The sequence below is a fragment of the Buceros rhinoceros genome, unplaced genomic scaffold, assembly GCF_000710305.1.
Source record: "Buceros rhinoceros silvestris isolate BGI_N320 unplaced genomic scaffold, ASM71030v1 scaffold7997, whole genome shotgun sequence".
NCBI classification, from domain to species: Eukaryota; Metazoa; Chordata; class Aves; order Bucerotiformes; family Bucerotidae; genus Buceros; species Buceros rhinoceros.
The window spans coordinates 58,798-86,360 of record NW_010422732.1 but is presented as its reverse complement, the minus strand read 5'-3'; the positions used below and the strand labels follow the sequence as shown (position 1 = coordinate 86,360).

Genomic DNA, 27,563 nt, shown 5'->3' with positions numbered 1-27,563 from the left:
TGTACGTTAGAATGGAAGCATGTTTTACAGTAGAGCTGTTAGTTATATCATAAAGTCCCCTCCTTCATTTTGTCATAACCCCGATTTCTTCTATTTCAGTAAGTGTAACAAAGTTAAGATTATCACTTTGCTCTAGTTTTCATAAATTTAAAATTACTTGGCTAACTCCATTGACTCAGTTATAACAACCAATTTAAAAGACATTACGGTACAGCTTATAGCTCCCGTGACCAAGTCATATACTTGGTCATGGCTTGAATGTGACAGAATAACTGTGCCTATTCCATCCTAAAACATCCATACACTAAAACATCTCATTCCTCTTCAGACATGTTTCCATGAACCCCCAAGAGAATCCAAGCCTAACATGCCATGAAGACATGACATTTATACTTCTAAAGACTTCCTGGTATCATTCTTGCATTGTAGTGGTGGAGCCAGAAGCTGGAAATAACTCCTTTTATCCTCAGAAGGGATCCAATGCTATTTCCCTCCTCCATGTGGCAGAGAACTAAGACAACATAAGACATCACTAAGAAAAGCCTACTTTAATGCTGAGAGCAAAAAGAGACTGAAAAATACTACCCTTATCTGTGCTGCAACAGCCTCTAAAACATCTCCTCCTTTCCCCCATCACTATGGAGCTGTATAGACTCTCCCCAATATCTCCATACTCAGCAACCAGGTAGTAAGAACTGGAGGACCAGTGTCACTGCTGGACCATGAGGGCTGTCCACCACCACTGTTTTCTAACAGGAGTCTTAACTCAGACACCAGAGGGCATCCAAACACAGCAAAGCAGCAAAATTTTGTTTGCACGTAAGAAAAAAATATAAAAGAGCAAAAGCTTCATGTGGGAGAGCTGATAGGAGGGAGGAAAAAAAGCACAGCATTTCTGGGCCAACTGTCTTAGTGTTTATTCATTCTCATGGGAAGAAATTTTTTCCACATATCCAATCTTAGTTTCCCTTGTAACCTATGAGAACAGCCTCTTACTCTTTCATGGCACATCTCTTAGAGTCTGGCTCTTCCCCTAACCACCCCAGTATCTGGACTTTTCCCAGTCTGTTGATGTCTCCCTTGAGTGAGGGGGCAGGACTGGGCGCAAGATTACAGATGGGGTACTACAAATGAGAAGTAGGAGGAAAACCTACTTCCCTCCACTTCTTGATTCTGTCCTCTAAAACAACCTAGCATGCAGTTGGCCTTTGTTACCACAAGGCTACGCTACTGATCCCCACTCAACCTCTGATGCTAGAGCTCCTAGGCCTTTCTGCAGAGCTGCTATCCAGCCAGTCCATCTCCAGCCTGTACTAAGACATTGGGTGGTTTTTTTTTTGCAGATGCAAGGCTTGACACTCGTCTTTGTAGAACTTTGAAAGGCTTCTATATTCCTTCAGTTTGAGGTCCCTCTAAATCACAGCCCTGCTCCCCGGCATATCAAGTCACTCCCCCTCCATTTAGTTTCATCCATAAACTTGATGATATACTGTGTCCTATGATCCAGATGGCTAACAAACGTGTTAAACAGTATCAGTCTGAGTATCCCTGAAGAATATCAGTCTTCACCACTATACTTAATGTATCTGGTATGTTTGGGTAAGCACCTATTGCTGTTTTTTCCTAAAGTGCTTTAATATATTGAATTACACTGCATGTTAATCACTTACAAGAGCTATAACACCATCTGAGCCATGAAGGTCTTTCATTTACCAATCTGCAAGTTAGAATAATACCTCTCATGGAAAGTCACAGATAACAGACCAGAAGAAACAAATAGGAAGATAGCGATTGATCTGTGGAAGAGCTGTATTCTGGCAGAGTTTATTTTAGAAAAAAAAAAAAAAAAAACCAACCAAAAAAACAAAACTCACAAATCTGAATGAAATTGTTTCCAACCTCAATCTACAAGAAACCTGGTGCAGACCTGTTAGCCATAGCTCAGATCTCTCACAGATGGACTGGTAAGAGCAAAGTCCAGTATGGTAAGGATATCATGTTCCAGGCTTTTACCTTCCTATTTCTGACATCTGGATGATTCTTTGATCTGCAAGAAGGATTTGACTTGTGCTGCTGAACAGGCTGTCTAGAAAAACAACTGTTTTAATGAAACACACAGAGTAACTTTGTTAAAAACCATTTTGTTTCTTCAACTGCCTAGTTTAGGAAATGAGTCAGGGTAACCTAGGCCTGAGAGAATTCTTTCACAAGGAGAATTAAATCGAGGATTTCAATTTTTAAAATGAGAAACTACATGAACTTAAAGACAAATTTCACTTTTCACAGGACATTTTGGCCCTTCTAGAAATATGGAGGGATCCTCCCTAACCTCCCATACTTTAATTACTCTTTTGGAGATTTAACTCTAAAGTAACTAGCATCCAGGGAAATCCCAAGTTTTAAGAAAGACATTCTACATGACTCTTATTACCATGTATAGGAAGAATTCCCATCAGAGCACCATTTTACTCAGTAGTAGTAAAGTACAGCTTGCAAGATCACAGAATTGAAGAATGGTAGGAGTCGGAAGGGACCTCTGGAGATCACAGAATCATTTTGGTTGGAAGAGACCTTTTAAGATCATTGAGACTAACCATTCTGCACTGCCACATCGTCACTAAACCATGTCCCTCAGCACCACATGTATACATCTTTTAAATACCTCCAGTGATAGAGACTCCTCCAGTGCTTTACAACTCTTTCTGTAAAACAAGTTTTCCTAATATCCAACCTAAACCTTCCTTGGCAGGACCTGAGATCATTTCCTCTCATCCTGTCACATGTTACTTGGGAGAAGAGACCAATCCCCACCTTGCAACAACCTCCTTTCAGGTAGTTGTAAAGGATGAAATCATCTCCCCTCAGTCTCCTTTTCTCCAGACTAAACAACCCCAGTTCCCTCAGCCGCTGCTCATAGGACTTGTGCTCTAGACCCTTTGCCAGCCTCACTATCCACTGTTTGACACACTCCAGCACCTCAATGTCCTTCTTGAAGTGAGGCGCCCAAAACTGGACACAGGATTTGAGGTGTGGCCTCACCAGTGCTGAGAACAGGGGGACAATCGCTCCCCTCCTCCTGCTGGCCACACAATTTCTGATAGAAGACAGGATGCTGTTGGCCTTCTTGGCCACCTGGGCACACTGCTGGCTCATTCAGCCAAATGTTGATCACCACCTCCAGGTTCTTTTTCATCTAGTTCAACCCCTCGCTAAAGAAGGTTTCACACAGAGCAGGTTGTACAGGAACACATCCAGGCAGGTTTTAAAAGTCTCCAGAGAAGGAGACTCCACAACCTCTCTCGGCAGCCTGTTCCAGGGCTCCATCAAAAGTAAAGAGGTTTTTCCTCATGTTTAGATGGAACTTCCTGTGGTCCAGTTTGTGCCTGTTGACCCTTGACCTATCACTGGGCACCATTGAAAAGAGTCTGGATCCATCCTCTTAACACCCACCTTTTAGATATTTCTAAGTGTTGGTAAGATTCCATCTCCGACTTATAGTAGCCCTCCACTGGACTCTCTCCAGTAGTTCCCTGTCTCTCTTGAACTGGGGAGCCCAGAACGGGGCACAGTACTCGAGATGTGGCCTCACTAGGGTAGAGTAGAGGGGAGCAGAACCTCCCTTAACCTCCTGGCCACACTTGTCTTAATGCACACCAGGATACCATTGGCCTGCTTGGCCAAGAGAGCACACTGCTGGCTCATGTGTCACTGCTCCCTTGTGTCCACCAGGACTTCCAGGTCCTTCTCCGCAGAGCTGTTTCACAGCAGGTCAACCCCTAACTCCCCTAGACTGCGCCACTGATCACAACCCCCTGAGCTCTGCCGTTCAGCCACTTCTCAATCCACCTCACTGTCCACTCACTTAACCCATACTTCCTAAGCTCCCCTATGAGGATGTTATAGGACACAGTGTCAAAAGCCTTGCTGAAATTGAGGTAGACAACATCTACTGCTCGTCTACCCAGCTAGTCACACCATTACAGAAGGCTGTCAGATTGGTCAGGCATGATTTCCCCTTGGTGAATCCATGTTGACCACTCCTGATAACCTTCTCTTCCACCACATGCTTAGAGATGACCTCCAGAATGAGTTGTTCCATCGCCTTTCTAGGGACGGAGGTGAGATTGACTGGCCTGTAGTTTCCTGGGTTGCCTTTCTTGATTTTCATGAAAACTGGAGTGACATTGGCTTTCCTCCAGTTCTCAGGCACCTCTCCTGTTCTCCAGGACCTTTCAAAGATGATGGAAAGTGGCTTAGCAATAACATCTGCCAGCTTCTTCAGCACTCGGGGGTGCATCTCATGGTATGTTTCTCCTTTCTGATTTCTGTACCCAACTGGTAAGTCTTAGGATTTTTTTTCTTAGACTAATACAGTTTTGCTTACATAAGGACATACTGAGGAAACACTCCATTTACGTATATGTTCCCATTCACGAAGCAACTAGACTACCGGTTCAGAAGTACTTCTATAAAATACTAGTAATTTTAATTTATCCATGGTTTTTAGACTATTAAAAACCAAACAGTTCTTCTTCTCTATTATTACTTTCCCTGCAGTGAACTCTAAGAAGTAATCTGAAAAATAGTAACTTTTTTCAGTATTTAATCAGTTAGAATACTACATAGTTAAGTTTAAAAGCGGTTGTACATAGGGAAAAGTTAAATTTGGCAAGATTTGATCCTTTTGCAAGATGCACAGGCTTATAATTTCACCCTTGGCTTACTTTTGTTCCATGGAAATACTGAGAGATGGAAATAAACGTGCATAAGGTTCAATGACCCAGAAAAAACAGCATATTCTTTTTGCAGGGACACTAATGAGGAAAAGAATAAAGACATTCCAATTTAAAAAACACAAAAGAATTTAGCTCTGACAAATAGTTTGTCAGGTGGACACTGACAAGAATTTTTAACGAAAGTTTCCATTAGCAGTAGTCACCAGAAACCCAACTCTTGGCTCACTTAGAGCAGTTTACACTTTGCTTTGAGTAACATGCTGGATGAGGAGAACCAGTGATTTAAAGAATACATCACATAAATTAAAAAAAAAAAAAAAAAAATAAAAAAAAAAAAATCAATCTGCTTTTGGGTGTCTTTGGATAGAAAGTTCTGTATTTCTCATTACAAGTAATTCCAGCTCCTGCCTTCCCAGAAAAAGGCAAATCAAGAATTTGTCTTGAAACTACAGAGCAAAGCAGTACTAGAACTTAGGCATAAAACACAGGTACCCTGGGCCTAAACCCCGATTTAAACCACTAAAATCTTTCATCTGTTCCTCCTAAATCTGTTAGTATAGCCACAATTTGCACAGTCAAATAATTTTGTCAAACTTTCACCACATACAAACTACAACACAAAAGAAAAATAATTTTTGTTGTACAATTACGGTTACACACCAGGGCTATTTCCAACACAGCTACTGCAAATACTGGTCTGTCCCTCCCTCCCCCACCTATACTGGCAAGTAGTGTAGATGTAGCTCTTCATGAACAAGATTATTCATAACCTTTTCATATAGGTTTCTAAATAGTAAAATTTACTGTAAAGCCAGCACAGATGGATCAACAAAGACACAAGAAGTGATACTTAAGCCAGAAAAAACCTGCCATTGACACAAGTCTGAAATCCATAAAATCACTTTCACTGTTATGGGATATTTGCTTAGGGAAACTGTAAACCAGCAAAAAACCAGTAAATATATTTTCATGATTCTAAATCAAAGTAGTTTAAAAAAAACACAGATCTTGTCAACTCTAATAAATAAGGCACATTAGTGTTTGTCCTGTCAGTAAAAACCCATTTTGCTTACCTTCATTCCTTTCAACAGTGGCATTGAGTTGGTATGCTAGTGATTTACTTAAAAAACACATATATAGTAAATTCTCTAATGCTGGGACAGCTCCCAGAAATTTCTTATTTCAATTTTAGAATAAGAACTGTGGCTAAGAAAACAATTATAAAATCCATCATATTAGTTTGCCTCTAGATTGAAACACAAAACTTGGAAAAACAAACAGCACTTCAACGTACATCAACTCTAACAATCCTGTATTTACTTACTTCATTGAAGTGAACATCTTGCATTCCAACATCCTCCATCATTGAAGCCTCTTCATCTATATTAGGTGTGATTACTCTGAAAGCAGTACAACCTTGCCTAAACATCCCTGTCATTGAAAAACAGACAAATTTATTGTTCTCCACCAGGATAACATTAGGCTATTTTGTGATGCTGGATGAGGTAGAAGCCATATTTAAATATACTTACCACCAAATTAATAAATTAAAAAAAAAAAACCAACAACCCTCCAGCCTTCCAGTGCATGATTAAAATGTTAGAACGCACATTACTGTGTAAGTATAAACAGTTTTAAAACAATTGTTAATATCTGGACTCTTACCTACCAAAATAAGTAGTGTCCAAATCTTCCTATTTTATCTTAAACCTGCGTCTAATCTATCCCCATCATAAATCTAAGGTAATCAAAGTAATTTCTCCAGTATTTAATTAAACTTGTGTGAAGTCATGCTGGAACTATATACATGAACCGGTCCTGACAGATCAGCTTCCCCAGTCTGAACAAAGAGAATGGACTGGCATCAGCTACACAAAATGATCAAAAGATGGTAAACCAGATTATTCAGCTGTAGATACAGAAAGTCAGTCTACAAGCAAGAAAAAACTCCCAGCAATCTAACCTCTTTTACTGAAATAAGTATTCAGCAACAATGGGTTTTAGAATGGTCTAACATGAAACCTACCTCTTTTACCCATTCCATTTAGCCCTTTTTTATTATATCAGATTGCTGAATTAAGAAATTGGTATTTTTGGCAAAAAAAAAAAATGTATGAATTAAAGCCTCAAGAGCAATCATTACATGCAACAGAAGCACAAGGACTTGCACAGATTTACTTCACAGCTCGTTCCTACAAATATTCTTTCTGCTCAGGTGGGAGTCTGACCACCAGAGAATTTTATTGAATTATTGCCTCAAATGCATAGTTTTGTTTTGCTCCTAGAAATACCACAGGTAGAAGTTTGACCCTCTGTATTACTGAGAGGAATGTAACTTTTAAATGACAGTAGACAAAAATAGCAGGTCATCACAAGTTAATATAAATTATTACTAGTAATCAGTTAGTTGTTATCAAGCTTCAAAGAGGACATAGTAACTTTGACAAGCAACTCAGTTTCAGGTTTGGTCTCAGAGAGGCTTCTGCAATAACTGGGGCAGAGAGGATAGCTTATTCACTGCACAAGTATCTAGCAAGAGCCACAAAACGGACAGAGAAAAGGCATCTTGCAGACCCATAACTTTGCTTCATTTTGAACCGCCATGCAAAGGCAAAGCTAGAAAGCTACAAACTGGAATGTGTTTGCCTATAAAAACAAAACACTAGCTCAACATCATAACCAGTCTTAACAGATTTCTAAAATTTTCTTGTAGAGACCTATTTTTCTTAAAAAAAAGCCATGTTTGATTCTCAAATTTCTGACTGAGAACTCCTCTGATCTTACGGATGATAGTTTTCTACCCTATCTCAAGGATTATAAAAAACCTGCTTTTACAGACAGCTGCTAGCACAGAACCTGAAGACAGCTGAAGCCTACTAAGCACTATTTTCATTAACTCGGCATCTGAAAATTTGTCAGAGAAGTCAAAATAAATTCACACAATGCCAGGTTTCCCCATACACAGTGAAAGACAGCCTGTTGAACAAGAACATTCGTTGATTCGTTTGCTCTAGAAAGGGTCTGACTTCAGCTATTAGCAGCTTTGGTGTAAAATTAAATTTTTTATTTTCCTAAAAATTTTACTTTACTTTCACCTGAAACATTGCCCCTTAAATATGCAAGAACACTCTTAAATATGTATGTTTTCTGGTTAGGTCAGAATTTTTTCTTTGGTGAACACTGAAATGCATACAACTTCCTCAAGGAAACTATTACTTTTCTCAAACTACAATGAAAAAAAAAAAGAACAAAACCAACCAAAAACTAAAATCCAACCCCAATATATTAAAGTAAGATTTCAAAATCATACCTTTTCGTGTGAGATATTCTGCAACCAGTGCTGCTACATGGACATAGCACATTGCTGCCTAAAACAGAAATAGTAGCAATCTTAAAAATAACAATGGTAATGGAACTACTAAAAACAAGGTATATAAGAAGAGTCCTAGCCTGAGATAATTTCTTTGGTTTTCCTTTTTGCTGCTTAGCAGGAGATGTCCTATGACTAGTGTAGGAATTCTCCACCTCATTTATCCAAACCAGTAACTGTGCAAGAGCACTCACTCTTTCTTTACCAGAGCACTGTGTAGTGTGGACAGCAGTACACAATCTGAGAGCGACCACAGATCACAAGTTACAAGGTAGGAATGCCAAGCTATAATAAAAACAGGCAAATCTCTTTCTGGGATGTATTTTTAGTGCTATGTGGAAAAAAAAAAGTTGTTAATTTTTCTACGCAACATTTGATGGTTCTTCTTTTCACTTATTTGTTTGTCTTTTGGTTCCAGACCAAGAAAAATGTAGCAAAAACTGGTGACACCCTATTTGGAAGAAGCAAAAGAAAAAGTGGAGATCTGCCCAATGAATGGAATGTGAAGGAATTTGGTAGGTGTAGTCTGGAAAGCAGAAGAAAAAGAAAAAGAGGGACAGGGTAGTCTTCTAATATTTGAGATGTTTTATGATGTTGACACTGATTACTTTTCTCCACAGAAAGAAAAAAAAAAAGATGCAAGATTCTTGTTTTACTAAAAAGGTTTAGGCTTACAGCAAAGCATTATTCTAACTAATTCTCAATTGAACAGTTTACGTATGGAAGCTGCAGAATCTCAGACACTGGAAATGAAGGAAAAAGGTACATATCTGTCAGAAATTCTCTTTAATTCATACTTTGAATGGAGATGGGCTTGACTGACTGAGGTTCTCAGTCAAAGATTCTAAGATTTTAATCAAAAAATTAAAAAACAGACCTGAAAAGGACTAAAAGAGCTGGTCTTCCGAAGTTCCTCCCTTCAGCTTACAAGCTAATAACAGAGTATTGTATATGCCTTCTATGTTGTGACCACACAGAAGAAAAGAATTCTAGTACTAAGACATGAGTAAGTATGATAGCAGCTACTGTTTCTTGGAGATATTTACTTGCTTACATGATGATAAGTTTAACATACATGTTTATGAACTTCAGTGGTGTCATGCAATGTGATTTACTTTCAGCTGGAACAAACTTCCAGAAAGAGACAAAAGTCATTCAGCATGCTGATAGAATACTTACATCAAGACATATAAAAATCCCCACTTCCACTTCTCCTTTTTGATGTAATTATTTAAACAGCACAGTGAAATCAGCTAGCTTTCTTTTTTTAAACAAAGAAGTTGCAATTTGTCAATTTTAAGAACATAATGAGTTTTTTAGTAAGCGGTCTAGAATAGAATCAAGCTAGTTCTATAAAGGCAACTGGAGAGAAACTCAAGGAGTGGCTTTAAGTGTTTTAGCAACTGATAGAAAAAAGCATTTTTAAGTAAAAGGTCTGTGTCTTCCATGGTTTTCATTGAACATTTCTCTTGAATATATACCTTACATTAGTATTCAGAAATGACTTACAGATGTACTTGGGCAGGTCAAAAACTCATCTGCCATTGAAATTAATCTACTAACAATTAAAAATGTATTAAAAATTCTTATTGTATGACACACAACTATATAGCTGTTTAACTACATAGTAAATTCCATTTCAATAAAGATAAGCTTAAGCTAAAACTAGATTGATTTTTTTTTCTCACCTCTGAAAGATCTCCATTTTTAACATGGATCCTTGCCATGCTGTCCAACCAAGTCTTTCTTAGTTCAGGTGTACTTGCATAAGACTTTGCCAAACTGTACTGGAGGTCTACAAGCATTTCTGGATCATTCTCATGTTCCTTCATCTGAGCTGTAGCCATCAGTACTGTACGAATCCGTTTTGTCAAATCCTTAACATCAGAAGGGAATGTAGTGTGCTAAAACATGGAAAAGTTAGGTTAACTACTATCTTTTTCCATTCTTTGCATAATAAAAAGTTGAAACGTAATTGCAAAAGATGCTATGAAAGTTTTCAAGCATCCTTCTACAGTATAGAAAGAAGAATAAAAACAAACCTTTATAATTCTGTCATTATTGGCACAATTATTGATGATGGAAAGAGACTGCTGAAATCTAGTTCCTCCAATTCCAACAACATCAGCAATTAACTGGCTGACTGAAATAATAACCTTGACAGAAACAAACGTTTTGTTAGTGCATGTTTCATGAAATACTCTAAGAAACAACTACAAAGGAAGTTTTGATCTTTTCAATTGAAAGATTATTCCCTTAAGTAAAATTATATTTGATTTTTTTTTTCAAAGACACTTGTTCAATAGCACTGGCAAGAAAAAACAGGCTTGTGTAAATTTAGTATCCATGTATCCTCTTTTCTAAAGACCGACTGCTAGGTCAACTAGCCAGAAGCCATAAAAGTAGTAAACTGCTATTCTGCTATAGTAAACTGCTATTTCTGTTTGTCAGAACAACCGATTTTCTATGTATTTGTTTTATTTTAAGCTTTTACATGCTTGTTGCTGCATTCTTTTCCTCTTCAGAGGCAACAGGGTATGCAATTTAACAAAATAACATCCACAAAACAGAACACTTGCTACTGACAAAAATTATTTCCTACAAAACACAGGGCTACCCAATTGTTTCCAAGTATTTCCTTGTACTGAACATACGTTTATTGCCATCTTCTCGCTCTTAGATTAGTATCAGCCTTGCTTGAACCCAAAATAATTTCTTTTGTGTCTTTATCTGACAGGGCTTTGCACACAGGTTTGCAACTGTACATTTACAAATACAGCATTTAAAAAAAGAAAAATAAAATATACTAACTTGCAGATGCGTCCTAACAAAAGACTTCTTCCCTGTGTAATCAAAATTATTTCTCATTAAGAAGTACAGTAACTGTGAAGCCTCAGTTCGAATTGAACTCAGTTTGGAATTACAATACTTCAGAATTTCATAGCAAAGTGCAGAACACATATCAGCTCTACCTTCATAAAATGTAGAAGGAAACTGAGGAAAAAGTAGAGATGAAATAAAGTTAGAGAAGTTATTAAAATCAGCTTCAGTTCTTGATAAAACAAGCATGTCAAGAAAATACAAATATATTAACATTCCCAAACCATCAAAAAAATAGACAGTTATGGTAGTTCATGACACAAAACTGTTTTTGCTGCAATTCAAAGGATAAGTATTCCATACTGCTGGGATCAGATCAGTCCTTATTCACCAATTTTAATTTGGGATTTTAGTTCTTATATTTTTATATAGTAAACTGTTAACTAAAGAACTGGATAGGTACTTCAAGACTAATTATTTTTAAACTTCTTACCTTAAAAATAAGTGCCCTTAAAGCAATGAATACATTTTTCAATGCTGTTTCAGACTGGTTCTTTTGAAGGAAGCAGAGGTATACATCAAATACTTTCTTCATCAGTGGATTATGGCCGTGATCAGTCAGCAGTTGATTCTTTAAATTGATAGCGAGAATTTAGGTGTTTTTTTACATTGATACGTTCACATTATTCAAAGAACATACATATATCATCCAAAAGCAGAAAGTTAGAACTAATATAATCTGCATAATAGTATCAAGATGTTTAATAAATCAAACATATCTGAATTTTAATTGGATATTTCTAACACTTCATTGATCTTGCTTACAAAGAAAGTGTTGGCTTCTGAATAGAGTTATAGAATACAATTGTTCCTAACAACTGTTAATTAAGTTAGTTACTATTAACAGTTCTTTGAGAGGCTCACTCATTGGTTATATTGGCTTCAGCAGCTCAGACAGTGGAATTTTATCATAGCAGTACCTCCTACTACAATACTCTCAAAAAAACTCTCTCCCAAACCAAACCCCCACTCATTCACCATCTTTCATTACTGTCCTAGAACTGAAAGGGCTCTTGAGAACAAAGACACTAGTTACTTTTTAGAGTTTTATCTGCATCAATATTTTAAAGCTCATTCTGAGGCACGCAAAACACAGGGTTACTCTGGATTTCTGTATTGCCACCAGCAGCCTTTCTATACAAACTTTTTTTTTAAACCTGATCTCCTCCAATTTCTCTAGCACAGGTACTAGCTATGCACCTACTTTCAACAGTTCACAATGCTTCTGTTTTGCTCTGGAAACTTGTTTTCTTCCTTTGTCTACTGAGCATAAGCAGAAGCTTCCTATGGGATTTCTAGGATGAAACAATGAGTGTCTCCTCTTAAAAAAACCCACCCAAATAGGTTAATCCATTCAGGGACTGCACAATTCAGTCCAAGGAGTCCAGAACTGAGGGGACCATATTAAGTATTGCTCCCTCTGAATCCACTGGCCCTCCAACATGATTCTACTAGGTGTTGCATGTTCTGCATCTCCCCTCCGCACACTCCACTCTTCCTTCTCATTACTATATACAGACATCCAAATGATGTGCTGCAAGACAGCTCCATTACTATCTCAAGTTTAAGTTTTAAGTTATTATTAAGTCAAAGAATCTACTTTAACAATTTTTTTTAAAAAAAGATTCTTGAGGCCCAGTATAGACCTGGGCTCTTGAAGCAGGCCTTAACTCTCTCAAATACGGGAAAGATGTCCAACTTTTCTGTTCATGGAGATGCAGAAGAAACTCCTCAGGCTAAAGAATTTCAGCATAGCCCTGGGCATTTCAGGTGTTCCTCAATATTAAAAAATTGAGGGAGGCAGTTCTCCATTAAAAGCCATTTGGATAATGTAATTTGCAGACCAGAAAAACTCTGTGTGGTTTCAAGTTTTGTGGATGAATAGATACAGATGCCTGCAGGAGACCAAAGGTCTCTAAATGCTATGCAGTGAAACCACAGGCAGGCCATTTTAGAGGAAGCCAGACATGAATGGCTGGATATAGGCCAGACAGCCTATTTGGTCACAGGAAAAAGATTTATCTCTTGGAGCAGTATACAGATCTCTGCAAATGACCCAAACCTAAACACTTAACTGAAAGTTCTAAAAGGCTTACTACTTTCAGATCTATAGTAAAAAAATGAAACATTGCCTTACAAACACCTATCCTTTCTTCAGATGTCCCAAAATCAGAGATAGGTAGCTCACTAAAACCACCTAAGTAGTAAGAATTCACACAGGATCAGTTACAATTCTACCAAGAAGCAGATATAACTTTTGATTTCCCTGGTGTAATAGATAACAGAAATCTGGATCCCCACCAGTGATGATCTTGTGAAAAACAAAACAAAACAACACAACAAACTGTTGTCTGGCCTTCTATATAGTATGCTAATTATTCCCCAGATACTGGTATTACTAATCTAGTGGCCTTCTATGATGGAGCAACTGCTTCAGTGGTCAAGGGAAGAGCTGTGAATGTCATCTATCTGGACTTCTCTAAGGTCTTTGATATGGTTCTCCACAACATTCTTGCCACTAAATCAAGAAACATATGGGTTTGATGGATGGACTGTTAGAAGGATAAGGAATTGGCTGGATGGCTGCGTCCAAGGAGTAACATTCAGTGACTCTATGTCCAAGTGGAAATCAGTAACGAGTGGTGTCCCTCAAGGGTCTATATCGGGACCAATACTATTTAGTATCTTCATCACCGACATAGACGGTAGGATCAAGTGCTCCCTCGGCAAGTTTGAAGATGATACCAAACTGAGAGGTGCAGCTGATTTGCTAGAGGCTTCCCTATAGCATGGCATCCAGAGGGATTTTGAAAGGCTTGGGAAGTGGTCCCTCATGAAGTTCAACAAGGCCAAGTGCAAGGTTCTGCACCTGGGTCAGAGCAGCCCTGGTATCAATACAGGCCAGTGAATGAATAGATTGAGAGTAGCCCTGTGGAAAGGACCTGGGGTACTGGTGGATTGGACATGAGCCAGCAATGCGTGTTCGCAGCCCACACACCTAATTGTATCGCGGACTGCATCAAAAGAAGTATGGCCACCAGGTGATTCTCCTGCCCTACCCTGTTCTCATAACACACCCACCATGTTCAGTTCTGGGGCCCCTAGTAGATGAAAGACATGAACACGTTAGAGCAGGTTCACAGGAGACCTACAAAAATGGTCAGAGGGCTGGAATGCTTTTCCTATGAGGACAGACAGAGAGTTGTAGTTGTCCAGTCTGTAGAAGAGAAGGCTCTGGGAAGACCTTATTGAGCCTTTCAATATATAAAGAGTGCTTATACGAAAGATGGGGAAAGACTTTTTAACCAAGGCCTGTAGTGACAGGGCAAAGTGCAAGAGTTTTCAATTGAAAGAGGGAAGGTTCATACTGGACACAAAGAGGAATTTTTTCACAATGAGGCTGGTGAGACACTGAAAAAGGGAAGTTGTGGACACTCATTTTTAGGGGTAAATCATATGTCGCAAATATTCAGGGCGGACGATACGACAATAGTTTATGTGTACACAAGGCCTTTATTAAGATATAACTGCAGCAGACTGCTGCAGCCCCTACACACTACAGCTTCTAAGTGCTAACTGCGCAACTGCTAACTGCTAACTCAGTGCGCAGCTCCTTCCTTATCACATCTATTTATAGTTTCTAAGTTATCTTACATACTCTGGCTGGATTGGTTTCAAGTTCACTGTCCTGCCCAGAGATGAGCTGGCTTTCCAATCACCTATTGACACAACCTCTCTGTCTCCTCCTAAATAACACACCTCCTGCTGCTGACTGACAGCAGGCTTACAGGGCTGCTTCTCGCACCGGCCGGGGGGTCACGCCCACAACTCATCATTCAAAGTTGTCAAGGTAGGTTGGATGGGGCTTTGAGCAACCCGATCTAGTGAAAGATGTCCCTGCCCATGGCAGAGGGGTTGGATTAAATGATCTTTCAAGGTCTCTTCCAACCAAACCATCCTGTGATTCTATGTATTTTAGCACAGCTGATTGCATAGAAACTCCTGAGTCTCCTGCCGTTTTGTCTGGATCTTGTAGACTATTCTAGTATGCTTGTACCAACCTTCCCAACATACTACACACAGATAAATTGGAAGAACCGTCATTACAAGCGTGATAATTGGTGTTCATTCTTCTTTAAATCTTTAAACTAGGTATCTTCTTTTTCAATTCTGTCATGAAGTCTGTGGGCAGAACTGGTTCTAAACTCTATCTAATTAAATTACTAAGAAAAGAAATTTCATTATAAATAAGTGCATATTTTCATAACTCGATTAAAGATAAGACACTAAATGTGGATCGCTGATGGATACACTGCTCTAGTTAGGAGAGAAAAAAAGCTAGAGCTATTATCACTTCTATTTATAGCTTCAGCTTTAATGTTTGGAAAAGCTCAAAAAAAAAAAAAACCCAAACAAACCCCCAAACCCAAAAAACCAAACAAACCAGACAAGAGGGGTATGCAAGCGAGCATGCTATCGTGGGGAACTGAAGAAATCTCTTAATCTGACTATTCTAATTATGTGCTTTGCTTAATGTTAGTAGATAACTTGCTTGGCATAAGACCAAACAAACCCCCAAACCCAAAAAACCAAACAAACCAGACAAGAGGGGTATGCAAGCGAGCATGCTATCGTGGGGAACTGAAGAAATCTCTTAATCTGACTATTCTAATTATGTGCTTTGCTTAATGTTAGTAGATAACTTGCTTGGCATAAGATTGCTGAAGCCTTAGGCCACAAGCTGTAACCTATGGATTGATGAACTTAAGCTAAGCTCATTCTTAGTCACAAGAAGAATGAACGGGATTAGTTCTGCATGACCCCAATATATTGTAACTAGGCTAACATAATGAAATTGATTCAGTAATGTTAATGGAGACTGTATGCTTAACAATATGAATTATGGTGACTGTTATGATCACAGGAAGAAGAATTATATAATTCATGGCAATGAAGAAAAAGACCATTCTACGCAGAGTCAGCAGAAGACAGATGAGTTCCAGGTGCAGATGGAACAAAAAGATTATGAAACTGCGTAAGTACATAAAGTGAACTACATCAAAACTGCCATCATCGGACAAATAACTTAAATAATTTGGTTGGACAAAAGACACATGCTTGTCATGTGAACAGTGCATGAACAGCTTATGTAATAGATTGTGAGGCTTTAAGAATCACAAGGTTCCTCTTTGGAGCCACCCAGCTCAATTTGAACCTGATGCTGTACCATTCTATTAAATTATTTATTTTTATGAGATTTAACGCCTGAGACTTTGGTGTGGGAAACCTAGGGTTCAGACTGCGCTTCTTTAACCACTATAAAAAGATTCCACAGGAGAGCTACAGTGACTGATACCACTAAAAAGAAGTCTTATTAGTGGACAAAAATAAAGTTAACGAAAAGGAACACATACAAATTACTGTTAATGACTGACAATATAAGAAGCACCTAAGTTCAATATAAACGTCTGACAGTACCCATTTATGAATTATGTTTTTGCCATACAATAGATCTTTCACCCCACATGGCCTTTAAAAGACAGTTTTATTACTAATATTAGATAGACACTAAAGTTTCTAGAAATATTTTTAGCAAGTTAGGATGAGCAAGGAGCTTTTCCCACAATTAACACTAATCAGTAAGGAGTCTGTGTGCAATGTGTAGCTGAGCAAAAGCATTTTGTTGCAGGAATTTATGGGCTTTTACATGACAGGATAATGAAATGCAATGCTAGAAATGCTAAAAAATACAATGATATAAATGACTTGACTATAAAATATAAATGTAATTTTAAAAATATTAAAAATTTTTCTTTTCTGAAAGATAATTATGGTACATATTAACACAAAGACAAGAACAAACCTTAAAAGCCATTGTGAATAATGATAGAGTATCCAGAATTGTAAGGCAAACTTCAGTGGCAATATTTGCTTCAAGTAGGGACTGGTGAAGGACATCTGCATCTGAATGGCCATAGCCTACAGAAATTCCAAATGAAGTGTAAGTGCTGGACATACTCATTTAAATGTTTCTTATTTCCAAAAGGCTTGCTGAACTAGGAAAAGATCAACAAGTAAAAAGCCTGACAGAAGTTAGTATTCGATACAGAAAAATAATTCACATGCATTTAAATATTTTTAAATATGTGGATGTAATTATTCTATCATATTTTCCACAAGATCATAAGATATATAAAGTACAAATGTCAACAATAGAAGCATTAAGCAGCAGTTAAAACAATAAATGTCTGATGTTTCATATATATATGTATGTATACATATGTGTGTGTATATAGATAGAAATGTATACAGCTATATACACATATATATTCTTAAAATAAGCACCGCGGTAGGATGTAGTTACAGTTGAAAACTGTAACTATGTACTGGTAATTTAGCAGCATTATAGTGATCTCAAATTTAATCAAAAGTCAACCATTTTAAAAATACAAATCACTAAGAGTTGAAGGAATACAGTCATGTACTTATATGCAGCTGAAGACCCAAGTAATTAGTTCTGCTCTGTAGCAATATCACACCATAACTCCATATTTAATCAATGGATTTTATTGCTTCTAGCTCCACACTGTAATCAAATAATTTCAGCACTGGTTATAATGTGTCCCTAACATTGATCTTTAAGAATCAGATTGACAAATGTGCCCCGGTTGCTTTACAAAAATTTGGTCGAGATTATATGTTAGGTTTACAGTCAACTTAGCATCACTAAATCAATGACAAGCATGACAAACTTGGTGAGACCAAGAAAAGAACAGAAGAAATGACTTATTCTTTTATAATGGCATGTGGCCACTTCTTTCAGCACCTTCTTGCTTCCCTGTCTGAACTATGCACACATAACCTTCTGTTTCTTTGGGTTCATACGTTCTATCTGTTAGGAAGTAGGCACAACTTTCCTATCATCATTCGCATTCTCTCTGCTGCCACCTCTTCCTCCTCCCATGTATTTTTTCAATCTAACTACATCCTTCACCTCTGTAACACAGAAAGGAAAAACTGGCATTTGGAAGCAAGTTTTAACACAACAGCCATTTGTAAAATATTTTTTTCTTTTAGTAAAAGTGTTCTTAAGAAAATGCAAAGAAAAATCGTTTTTCATAGCAATCACTGTTGGGTAACCAGAAATCCTTAATTTAGACTGTGCTTTAGGTAATGTTGAAGATACCAAGACATGGCAACTGAGAACTACATCGCGGACAGAGGAAATATTCTTTAAAGAAATATTTTGTTTATTATTAATACTAAATAAAAACTGTTGTCAATGGACAGGATTCCAAACAGTTCAAATTTTGTTCTTCTCATAAATAATTAGAACAAACAAGTAAATAGGTCATTGACTGATTACTCTGCATTATTACTAGAGACAGAACTTTGGGGCAGGATGTAAACTCAAAGGAACACTCAATTCAGTTGACTAATTTAGCAGTGCTTTTTCCATATACATGCTACAACCCATCCTTGTTTCAGTTTGCTATTGTTTTAGAGAAGCCAGTATCATATTCTTCATGTAGAACTTACATATTGGATTTTATTTTTCACATGTAACTTAAAAAGAAACTATGGAACGACAATTACCACATATAAATGAAGACCTGTCTGGACAAGAACATGAATAGGCATCTGCACATTTATGCTGCTGTAGAGTAACTGGATTTAAAAGCCATACTGAAAATGCAGTAATGTCTAATAACTACAGGCTTGACAATGATCATATACTGCTATTATAGATCAGGGTGCAACTCTTGTGTTACAGTACATTTGCATGTCACTATTCTACCAAGCGTGATTCTCTCCTCCAGCCCCAACAATACACATATAAATCTACGTTCTTGTAGTTTGTATTGAGACGCTTTAGAAACTTGAACAAAGTTTTATACTTAAGCTTTTATACTTAAGCACAAAACTGCACTGAAATTCCTTAAAGATGTGAACTATCACTTACACCATTTACTTCGGTTCTATTCCTTGCTTAAATGATTAGAAAGGGAGAAATTAAGATTACAATTTACATTTATAGACAGCTACTTGCCAAAGAATCATGATTTCAGAAACAAGTAAAATAACTCCTTCCACCAGATACACCCCTCATATATGTATCCTGTACAGGACACCTATAAGATTTATGCAGGTTCTGAAAACTTTGGATACATGATACAAGCAGACTGACAACAAAACAAAACTAAATGTCAGTCACCAACAAGACCAAAGATATAAAAATAAATTTCACATTTGACATGGCTTTTAGAGTTTCACTTTGTAAAACCTTGGTCGATACAAGGTGTAATATCCTGATATTCATTAAATGTCCAACATAAAAGAAAAAAGTATTATCACTTCACACAAAGTTATGTGAATGAGTCAACTTCCTTCATAATTTCCTTCAGATAGAAAAGAATAGAAACTTTCTTTTTACATAAGCATGCATTTATTAAAATCTTTCAGCTCACTGTTTCCTAAAAATCACTATACTTTGCCAAGTTCTGGAAGTATGAAATTTCTTTGCACAGGGCCAAGAAACACCTGTGTCGTTTATTTCCCAGAGATTTAAAAAAAAAAAAAATAAAAAAAAAATCAGCCTTTACCTCCAAAGTATTTTATCTTGCTGAATGTGTAGTTATATAGTGTAAAATCTCTTTTTTGTATCAAAAAGCATCTAGAAATTATGATGCAGCAGTAGACTGATTACAAGAAAAAAGTAATTTGCACAACTATATAGTTCTCTGACTTTTTTAAAATCAAAGATAGCTTTTCTATATTTAAATGGGCATTCATAAACAATACATTTATAAACAGAGAAGTTTGATGGGATTTTTCTTTTTTTTTTTGGTTTTCCACTAGACAACATGATAAATTTCTTGTGTAATTAGGTTAACTGCTGCTTTATATAACAAACAATGAGCTAAAAGATTTTAAGGGATAGTTAGATATGCTTTGGGAAATAAAAGGATGAACACAGTGAACATACAGTTAACTCATTAATTGCTTTACTGCACACAATTCTTTTCAGTACCAGTGTTGTATTTTACTGGATTAGTCAACCAGTTTCATGGTTTTTTGAAGCTGCAAATTGAAAAATAGTGCTTCAGAATAATTTACATACAGTGTATTTTGCAATTTAAGAGCAGCATGTTTAAAAAGATAGGCCACAAGCAGATTTAGCTTTCAATACAGCAGTCTTATACAAGCTGACTTCAACCTGATTAAATCTTACCATTGTCTACAGAAATTCCAAGAATACTTGATATCTTTCTCACACTGAAAACAGAAAAATCACTTCATTATTGGACGCTTTTTCACTCCCAGACAAACCAAATCACGGGCTTCACAAATTCCACAGAAATTTTAAGAAAATAATTTCTTCTTAAGGGATGTCAAAACATGGAGATATGGTCAGAGTGCATATTTTCACTTGTAGATTAATCATTTATAAGACCAAGTGGGGAAAAACTATGAAGCTTAATAAAGCAAATAATAAAAAAAGTGCAACACAAAGTTGAAGTGCATAAAATTAAAAAAAAAAAAAAGAAAATTTTAAAATATGCTCTAGATAACCATGCTCCGTGTTACGACATCAGCCAGCAGTGATTGCTCTATCACAAAGCAGAGAACAGACCATTGACTGATTCCAGCTATTCGTTTGACCTAGAACAATAAGTCATTGAAATGCACTGGTGTGGCTCTGCAACCTGTCTCTGGTGTTGTGGTACTGGTTGAGGATGATGAATGTTACCATGACATGAGACTTACTGTGGTTAAAAGTGAGAGAGTTATCCAGGCTGCTGAGCTGCTGCAATCTGGCATGCATCATTCCTGTTCTGTTACGGGAAACAGGCAATGTCTGAGATTTTCGATCATGAACTATGGATCCCAACCCCTCCTGGTTCCTGCAAGATGGGTGAAATGGGATAGAAGCAAAAGTTAGACATGTCAAATTGCAGCAAGACAGGAAGTGTTAGTTAAGCACAAGAAGATTTATAGAAAGAATTGTAGTGCAACCTATTTACTGTTTTATTTGTAAAACAAAAATAGGTAGCTTAAAAGAAGCATCACAGCAAACTCTCAGAAAACCTTAAAGCAATGAAGGCAAAAGTACACAAGCAGTCTCTCCTGAAGTGCTAAATTAACTTTGGAGCTTTTGAAAACATAAATATTTGAGAACATAAATATTCTGAAAATATTCAGAACACAAATCCTCTATTTAGATTGTAAAAAATGTATTAAAAAAATTAGAAGGACTCACAGTAGTATAATTAGAAAGCACACATGCAACAGGAGAGCAGGAATTGAGGTATTATCATGTACATCTTACCCAAGCAGGAAGGGAGAAGAGCCATATACTTTGTTAAACTTGCAGCAATCAAGTCAAGAAAACAGAAAAGTGATCTGTGTTAGCAATCAGTACAGGATAACATCCTATTGTGTACCACCACCAGAGCTGATGAAAAATGAAAACCAGTGCTTGAATTACAGAATTCCCTGTTCCCCTTCATTCTCTGTCATATGTGTCTTTTAAAAGTACGTGCATTCATTGTGATATACTTCAGCATAATGACAATGTGAAAGACTAGAAAGCTAGACTTGCTGGGAAGATTCAGGATCTCTGCAGAACACCAGATCATTTCTATAGCTTAACATTTTTAGTGTTAACATGCAGTACACAGACTAGGTGATCAGTAAACAAAAAGCAAGTGTGGTAGTCTTCTCTACAAAGTAGTCAAACAAATTAATTGGAAGCACTTTAACAAAAAGCCTGAGAATTACAGGCTCCTGTAAATCCAGAGTTTGAAGTACATTTAAACACAAAGGTTACAACTAAAACCTTAAGAAAGCCAGAATTATTTTGGCCTTTGTTTTTTTTTTTTAGGCTATGTTTGCAGAAGTGAGATTGTTTTCCAAAAAAATCTCCGAGGAGATGGCCACGTTTGTTGTTTGTAGAGAGATATTCACGTACCATTAAATCTAAATTAAAAACAAAAAGCTAATGTTTTGGTTAGAATGCTTTACCACCCAAAGTAAGCAACAACTTTCTCACTGAGTTCAAGGCCAGTGTTTCAACCCCAGAAGTTAGCCTGTAACATTATTACCATGCCAACCACACCATAAGGCCTAAACAAGTTGCTATATTTTACTTTATTAAAAAACTACTTTGCATTAAACCCAACACTAATGCAAAGATATTAAAATACTTTAGTACATGTTTCTGACTCCCACAGGTTTTCTCCTAAACAGCCTTCAATGGGAACATACAATATCTAACAGTACTCCAGACTTGAAATTCAAAACCAGCAGCACTGGAACGTTCACTACTCACCTTTCAGTAAAAACACTATATGTAACATTTCTAACACATTTCAACGGACATGGATTTATGTCCGAGTGAATAAACAAAACCATGAAGTCATAGAATTTCTTCCCCCAAGACACTGTGTCAAGCTAAAAAAATGCTGTAAAAGATAGCAATTGAGGGGTGGATTTTATAGTAATTGACAATACACACAACACACACCATTCTCGAACAGATACCAAACTGTCAGACAAGATACGGATTTGTTAACAGTTACTTCAAACAGTTACGTATCATTTCACAATAACTATTCCCCTCATGCAATTTATTTGAAATAGGCATTCAAAGCCTATTGTTCACACTATTATTTTTAGTCAATAAAACAGCTAAATTTAAATTCCACACAGTACCTGGCTATGTATCGTTTTCCCATGTACTGGAACTGATGTAAGCATACTCTGCAGAGAACACATAAGTCAGAGAAACAACAGTAACATCAATCTCTTCTAGATTTATGGACATTGGAATTATTCAACTATTGGTTTTGTTTAACTTTAGACTCTTACATCATAAAACTAGTTCTCACACCCTTAAAATTTCCTTCCAGGCCCCAAGCCAAGAAAAGGTAAATACGGCTCTTCTGAAATCAGTCACAGACAGTTGTTGTTTTCCTAAAAGCAAAAGGCATGTAAAGGCTGCCTCCAGAGCATACCTATCTCAACAGTCTCAATCAAAACATCTAGTGTGTCTAACAGTGACAAGGTAGAAGGGCCAAATGGTGACAGAACAAAACAGCTTAGAAAACTGTAAGCTGAAGTGCTTCATCTTGTATAGATTTTTAATATTTGTAGACAAGGAATGTTTAGCCTCAACTATCACAGACAAAACTCCGTTATGCAAAATGGGGCCCACAGTTAGAGTTATTTACAAATGAACAGCAATCCACGACAAGTAACAGAAAGGACGGAAGCAAAGAAAAAACCAGACATTACATACATACACATAATTTGCAAAATGTGTATAAGGGTTCAAAATAAGGGCAATATATTTAGTTCTTTGGCCTAAACTCTCCTGGTTACAGGTTGGGGTTTTTTTTGCTTTGTTGGGTTTGGTTTTTTTATGGTCTCCAGAGTCCAGGATTTCTGACAGAACTATTTTCTGAACGGAAACTGCATTTACGATAAGATGATGATAAAGGCAAATCCCCTAAAATAATTTTTCATTAAAAAAAAAAGTATACTTTGATACAATGTTATAGGAATCATACTACTGATTCAGATCCAGCAAGATGAACTCACAACCCAATTTGCCATGTGCCTCTGCTTGTCTTCACAACTGCTAAGTAGACAACACTGATGACTAATGAACTAGAAGTCACGCTTTCAAATCAAACAAAAATGATTTTTTTTTCCCCAAGAAAAACGGCATGAATGGAGGCTTTAGAAAAGATTTTATTTGACTCTTTTCCCACTGTAAGTAAGTATCCTGATAATGCAGAACACTTAATGCAACTTCCCTTGTCCCTCAGGTAAGAATATTCTAGAAGTTCTTCACAGCATAAATCCAAACTGGAAGGCAGTTTTCAGGCTTCCTCTCTCATGTGCCAGTTATGAATGAGGGAGGAAACTGGCAAACAGTCCCTTCAACTCAGCTCCATTTTGTACTCAGAACTTAGGCAGATTAGCTGTCTCGAAGCTGTGGAGGCAGAATGGTGTTTGCCTCCCCCAAACTTGTCGCTTTGTTTGCAAACAAACCTCAATTCTCCTTTCTGACAGCTTGTCTATTTTAGATTCTAAGTTTGTCAGAAAATGTTCTTTGCCTAGCAAGTACCTACATACCCAAAACACTGTCTTACTGAGGTAATGAGAAACTATTGTAATGACCTGTATTAATAAAAATCACCATCACAGCACACTATTCGTATTGGCGAAATTCTCCTAGAATTGAAAAAGGTAGACTTTTATGAGCCTTGCTCCTGTTCTAGTTTAAGGAACTGTGATACCCACACCATGAAGGTGGAAATTCTATTCTGTATTCCATACACTGTTATTCTGATGGAAATCATCTTTGATAATTATTAGTTTGAGATTACTGATTTGATCACAAACCAATCCTATCCAGCCTTTAAATAAGAAGTATCTAATGGCAAAATACTCTTCACAACTTACACCTCAGGCTTCAGAGAGTCTTCTAAGTAGCTTCATTTACTTGTTCACTTCTGTTTCTAGTACAATCAATATCATGCCAGATATACTCACATGATGAGTTGAAACACTATCTACAATATATTCCTAAAAATAGGTCTTGAGCAGCACATTTCATAACAAAGTTAATGACTGATATTACATTGATAGAGTCTCTACTACAGAAACAAAGCAAAGCATCCCTGTGAAACAAATAGGGAAGCTGAAAGAAAGGCTTCTGTGACGCATCACATCAAGCAAACAATGCCTTGTTCACTTTTTATTAATATATCAGTCAGTTGTTATGAACAAACACACTAAAGGTGCACAAGACGGAGTGTAGCCACTGATAACAAATACTGGATTCATGCTATTGCTTTTCCCTTACAGAATGGCAGAAGACAAAAGAGGAATGCTAGGAGGACAGTTCATATCCTTTTGTTTCTGAGGTTAAGGAATTCAATCAATTTTGATATGCAACCATATAATTTCAGCAGTTCATGTTAGAAAATGCATTTTAACGCAGACAAATAACAAGACCATTGATTCCTCCTCCATGAGCACAGCAATATTCTGAGTACTACTTGCTGTTTAGGAACCTCCTGAGATCACTTCCGTACAGCCTAATTCCAAAAACTACCATGTAACTGGACAAAAATGCGATCATGCACATCAAGTTAAAGATTTCTAAGCAGACCGAGACGGTATTATTTTTTTAAGCAAATAAATAAAAATGCATATGCACTCTTATAGCCACACTCATGTTTTTAACAGTATAGCAAAACATAAGATTTTATGACAAGCAACAAAAATCTTACTCTGTAATCGTGAAAAAGTCCATGAGTTCAGATTTTGTAGCCTTGTTCCAATATGTAAACAATGCATCTAGGAAAATTAAATATATTAAACACAAGGCAAAGGCAGGAAACTCACAAAAATATAAGTTGAAGAGTTAGCATCACTTCTTAGTTTTCAGATAGTGAGGATTCAGAATATCTAAAAATGGCTTGTGGCATACAAGTAACTATTACTATTTCAAGTTTTTCTTGAAGCTGACGATGCAAACGCACATATCAATTCTCCAAATGAGTTTCTACAGTATGTTTTTAATTAATCCTTAACATTCCCTTACAATTCTATATTTTAAATAGTAATAATTATGTCGTCAGTAGTGATTACAGTGTTCTAAAAATATAAGATTTCAGAAAACTTCGGACTCTTAGTTCTATAAGCTGCTTCTTTATAAGATTGGTCTCAACATTTGTACATTTGGCAAAATTTGTACACATATTTGTAAAATGCAGCAGAGCATGGCACTTACACCTAAAATATTCTGCTGTTTTTGAGAAGGGATTAAAAACACAGGCATAAATCCAACGCATGATTTAGAATTTATGAAAAATAGGTGAAATTACATACCTTCTGACATACTTCTTAAAATATGGAGGAAACACATGAGCAGACTTTTGATCTCTGCTTGGTCAAGTTTGTCGTATCGAACTACAGAACTTCCTAAAGTGCTGCTCTGTTGGTTCTGAAATGAAACGAGAAGCATTTTGGCTGAAGACTTCTTAAACTGACAATAAACTAAAATGTTTTAAATTGCCTTATTAATTCCTGCAACAGAAAAAGGATATCAGAATGGAGACAAAAATGTTTCACGTAGAGACAGGTCACTAAAACACATATTACACTCAGGAAGTACATGAAATTAAGCCTCTGTTTATTTCTACTTCCTTCTTTGCATGATTTTTTTCCCTGAGAGGAAGAAGTAAAGAGGATGTTACCTTAACAGTGATTATTAATCAAGTTAATTATACATAGATACCTGCATTGTAGAAATCAGACATACCCCTTCTGCTTAGATGAAATACTTTACAAATAGAGGTGATATTTATATGTTACACCGAACTGTAGGCAGACCTGCCTTTACAAAATTTTTTCCTCTTGAAGATGTAAGAACCTCAAGGAAAACATACGTGAATGGCAATAATGTGCATTCTGTAAGATTAGCTACTGATAAGTAACTTGCACTTGTGTAAAAAAAAAAATCTCTCACTGCTCACCTGTTTATTCAATTTCTACAGTTGTAGGAAGTTAATCAGCAATGCTCAACACTAATGTCTGTTCAAAAAAAAAATAAAAACACCCCTAGGACTGATCTTTCAAAATGTGTACCACAAAAAAAGAAAAATATTAAACTGTAAGAATACATAAATTGAACTTTAGGCAAAGATTTAGAAAAAGAATAATTTCGACTCAATTGAGAGATACAAAATTCTCAGTCTGGGGGTTTGACAGATGTACCATATAAATGTTCGCTTAAAACTAAAAAACGCCCTTTTTAGTGCCTTTTAATTTGCACTTCCAATATGAGGCCACGTGTGTGAACGGAAAATGAACCAGGCATTTAGTAAGTTTTCTGTAAAGTTAACAGTCTGGTACATTTGATTTGTGACCAAGTTGGCTCCATGACCTTTTTTAAGAACACATACCAGTGATGGAAGAAATACTTTATATTAAAATCATAAAAAAAGTACAAATAAAAACAGACTCAAGGGAGAAAAGCACTTGGTTTCACAAACAAAGCAAGAAGGGACAATACCTCAAGGGTAGAGCAACCCTTTCAGTAACACTCCTCACCAAAAGCAGGAGATGTGCTAACCTGTGAGGGAACATTTCACAGCATACACATCAATTGACTGCTGAGTCCTTTAATGCATTCCCTGTTCAAGGGAAGAATTGCTGTCCTAAACAGTCTGTGTAAATCCGTCACATACTAGCCATTGAATGGATGCGCAGTGAACCTATGATTAATACTAGCCAGAAGTTACTGTCACTTAGGAGGAAACGGACACTTCTATAAGCTTGATTATTGCAGATTCTAAAGACCTCACCAACTTTGAAATATCTCTGGTGAATGAGCAGGTGCTACTGTACAGCTTTGTGCATACTGAAACAGAGCAGGCAATTAATGGGTGGCAGAGCTTTAACAGAATTTGAGCTTCCTAGACTTTGAGACAGTGCCTAGAGCACTAGATAATATTCCTTCTAAAACAGTTGAACGTGCGCATGGGTGAAACCAGGAC

The 27,563-nt window shown here is 36.8% G+C and overlaps 1 protein-coding gene across 1 annotated transcript in view; it reads right to left on the bottom strand.

Annotated features, from left to right (window-relative positions):
- The window catches only part of DOCK9 (dedicator of cytokinesis 9), a gene marked incomplete at its 3' end in the record, with an annotated part of 95,219 nt that overhangs the window by 9,304 nt on the left and 58,352 nt on the right, over positions 1-27,563 (bottom strand). Inside the window, exons 35-45 of the mRNA XM_010140152.1 lie at positions 25,894-26,008; positions 25,293-25,359; positions 22,702-22,749; positions 20,755-20,891; positions 16,850-16,965; positions 11,420-11,557; positions 10,918-11,100; positions 10,149-10,262; positions 9,795-10,010; positions 8,047-8,104; positions 6,061-6,167 (exon numbers count right to left, since the gene is read on the bottom strand). Coding sequence (XP_010138454.1) covers positions 6,061-6,167; positions 8,047-8,104; positions 9,795-10,010; positions 10,149-10,262; positions 10,918-11,100; positions 11,420-11,557; positions 16,850-16,965; positions 20,755-20,891; positions 22,702-22,749; positions 25,293-25,359; positions 25,894-26,008 — 1,299 coding nt within the window. The remainder of the gene's footprint in view (positions 1-6,060; positions 6,168-8,046; positions 8,105-9,794; positions 10,011-10,148; positions 10,263-10,917; positions 11,101-11,419; positions 11,558-16,849; positions 16,966-20,754; positions 20,892-22,701; positions 22,750-25,292; positions 25,360-25,893; positions 26,009-27,563) is intronic.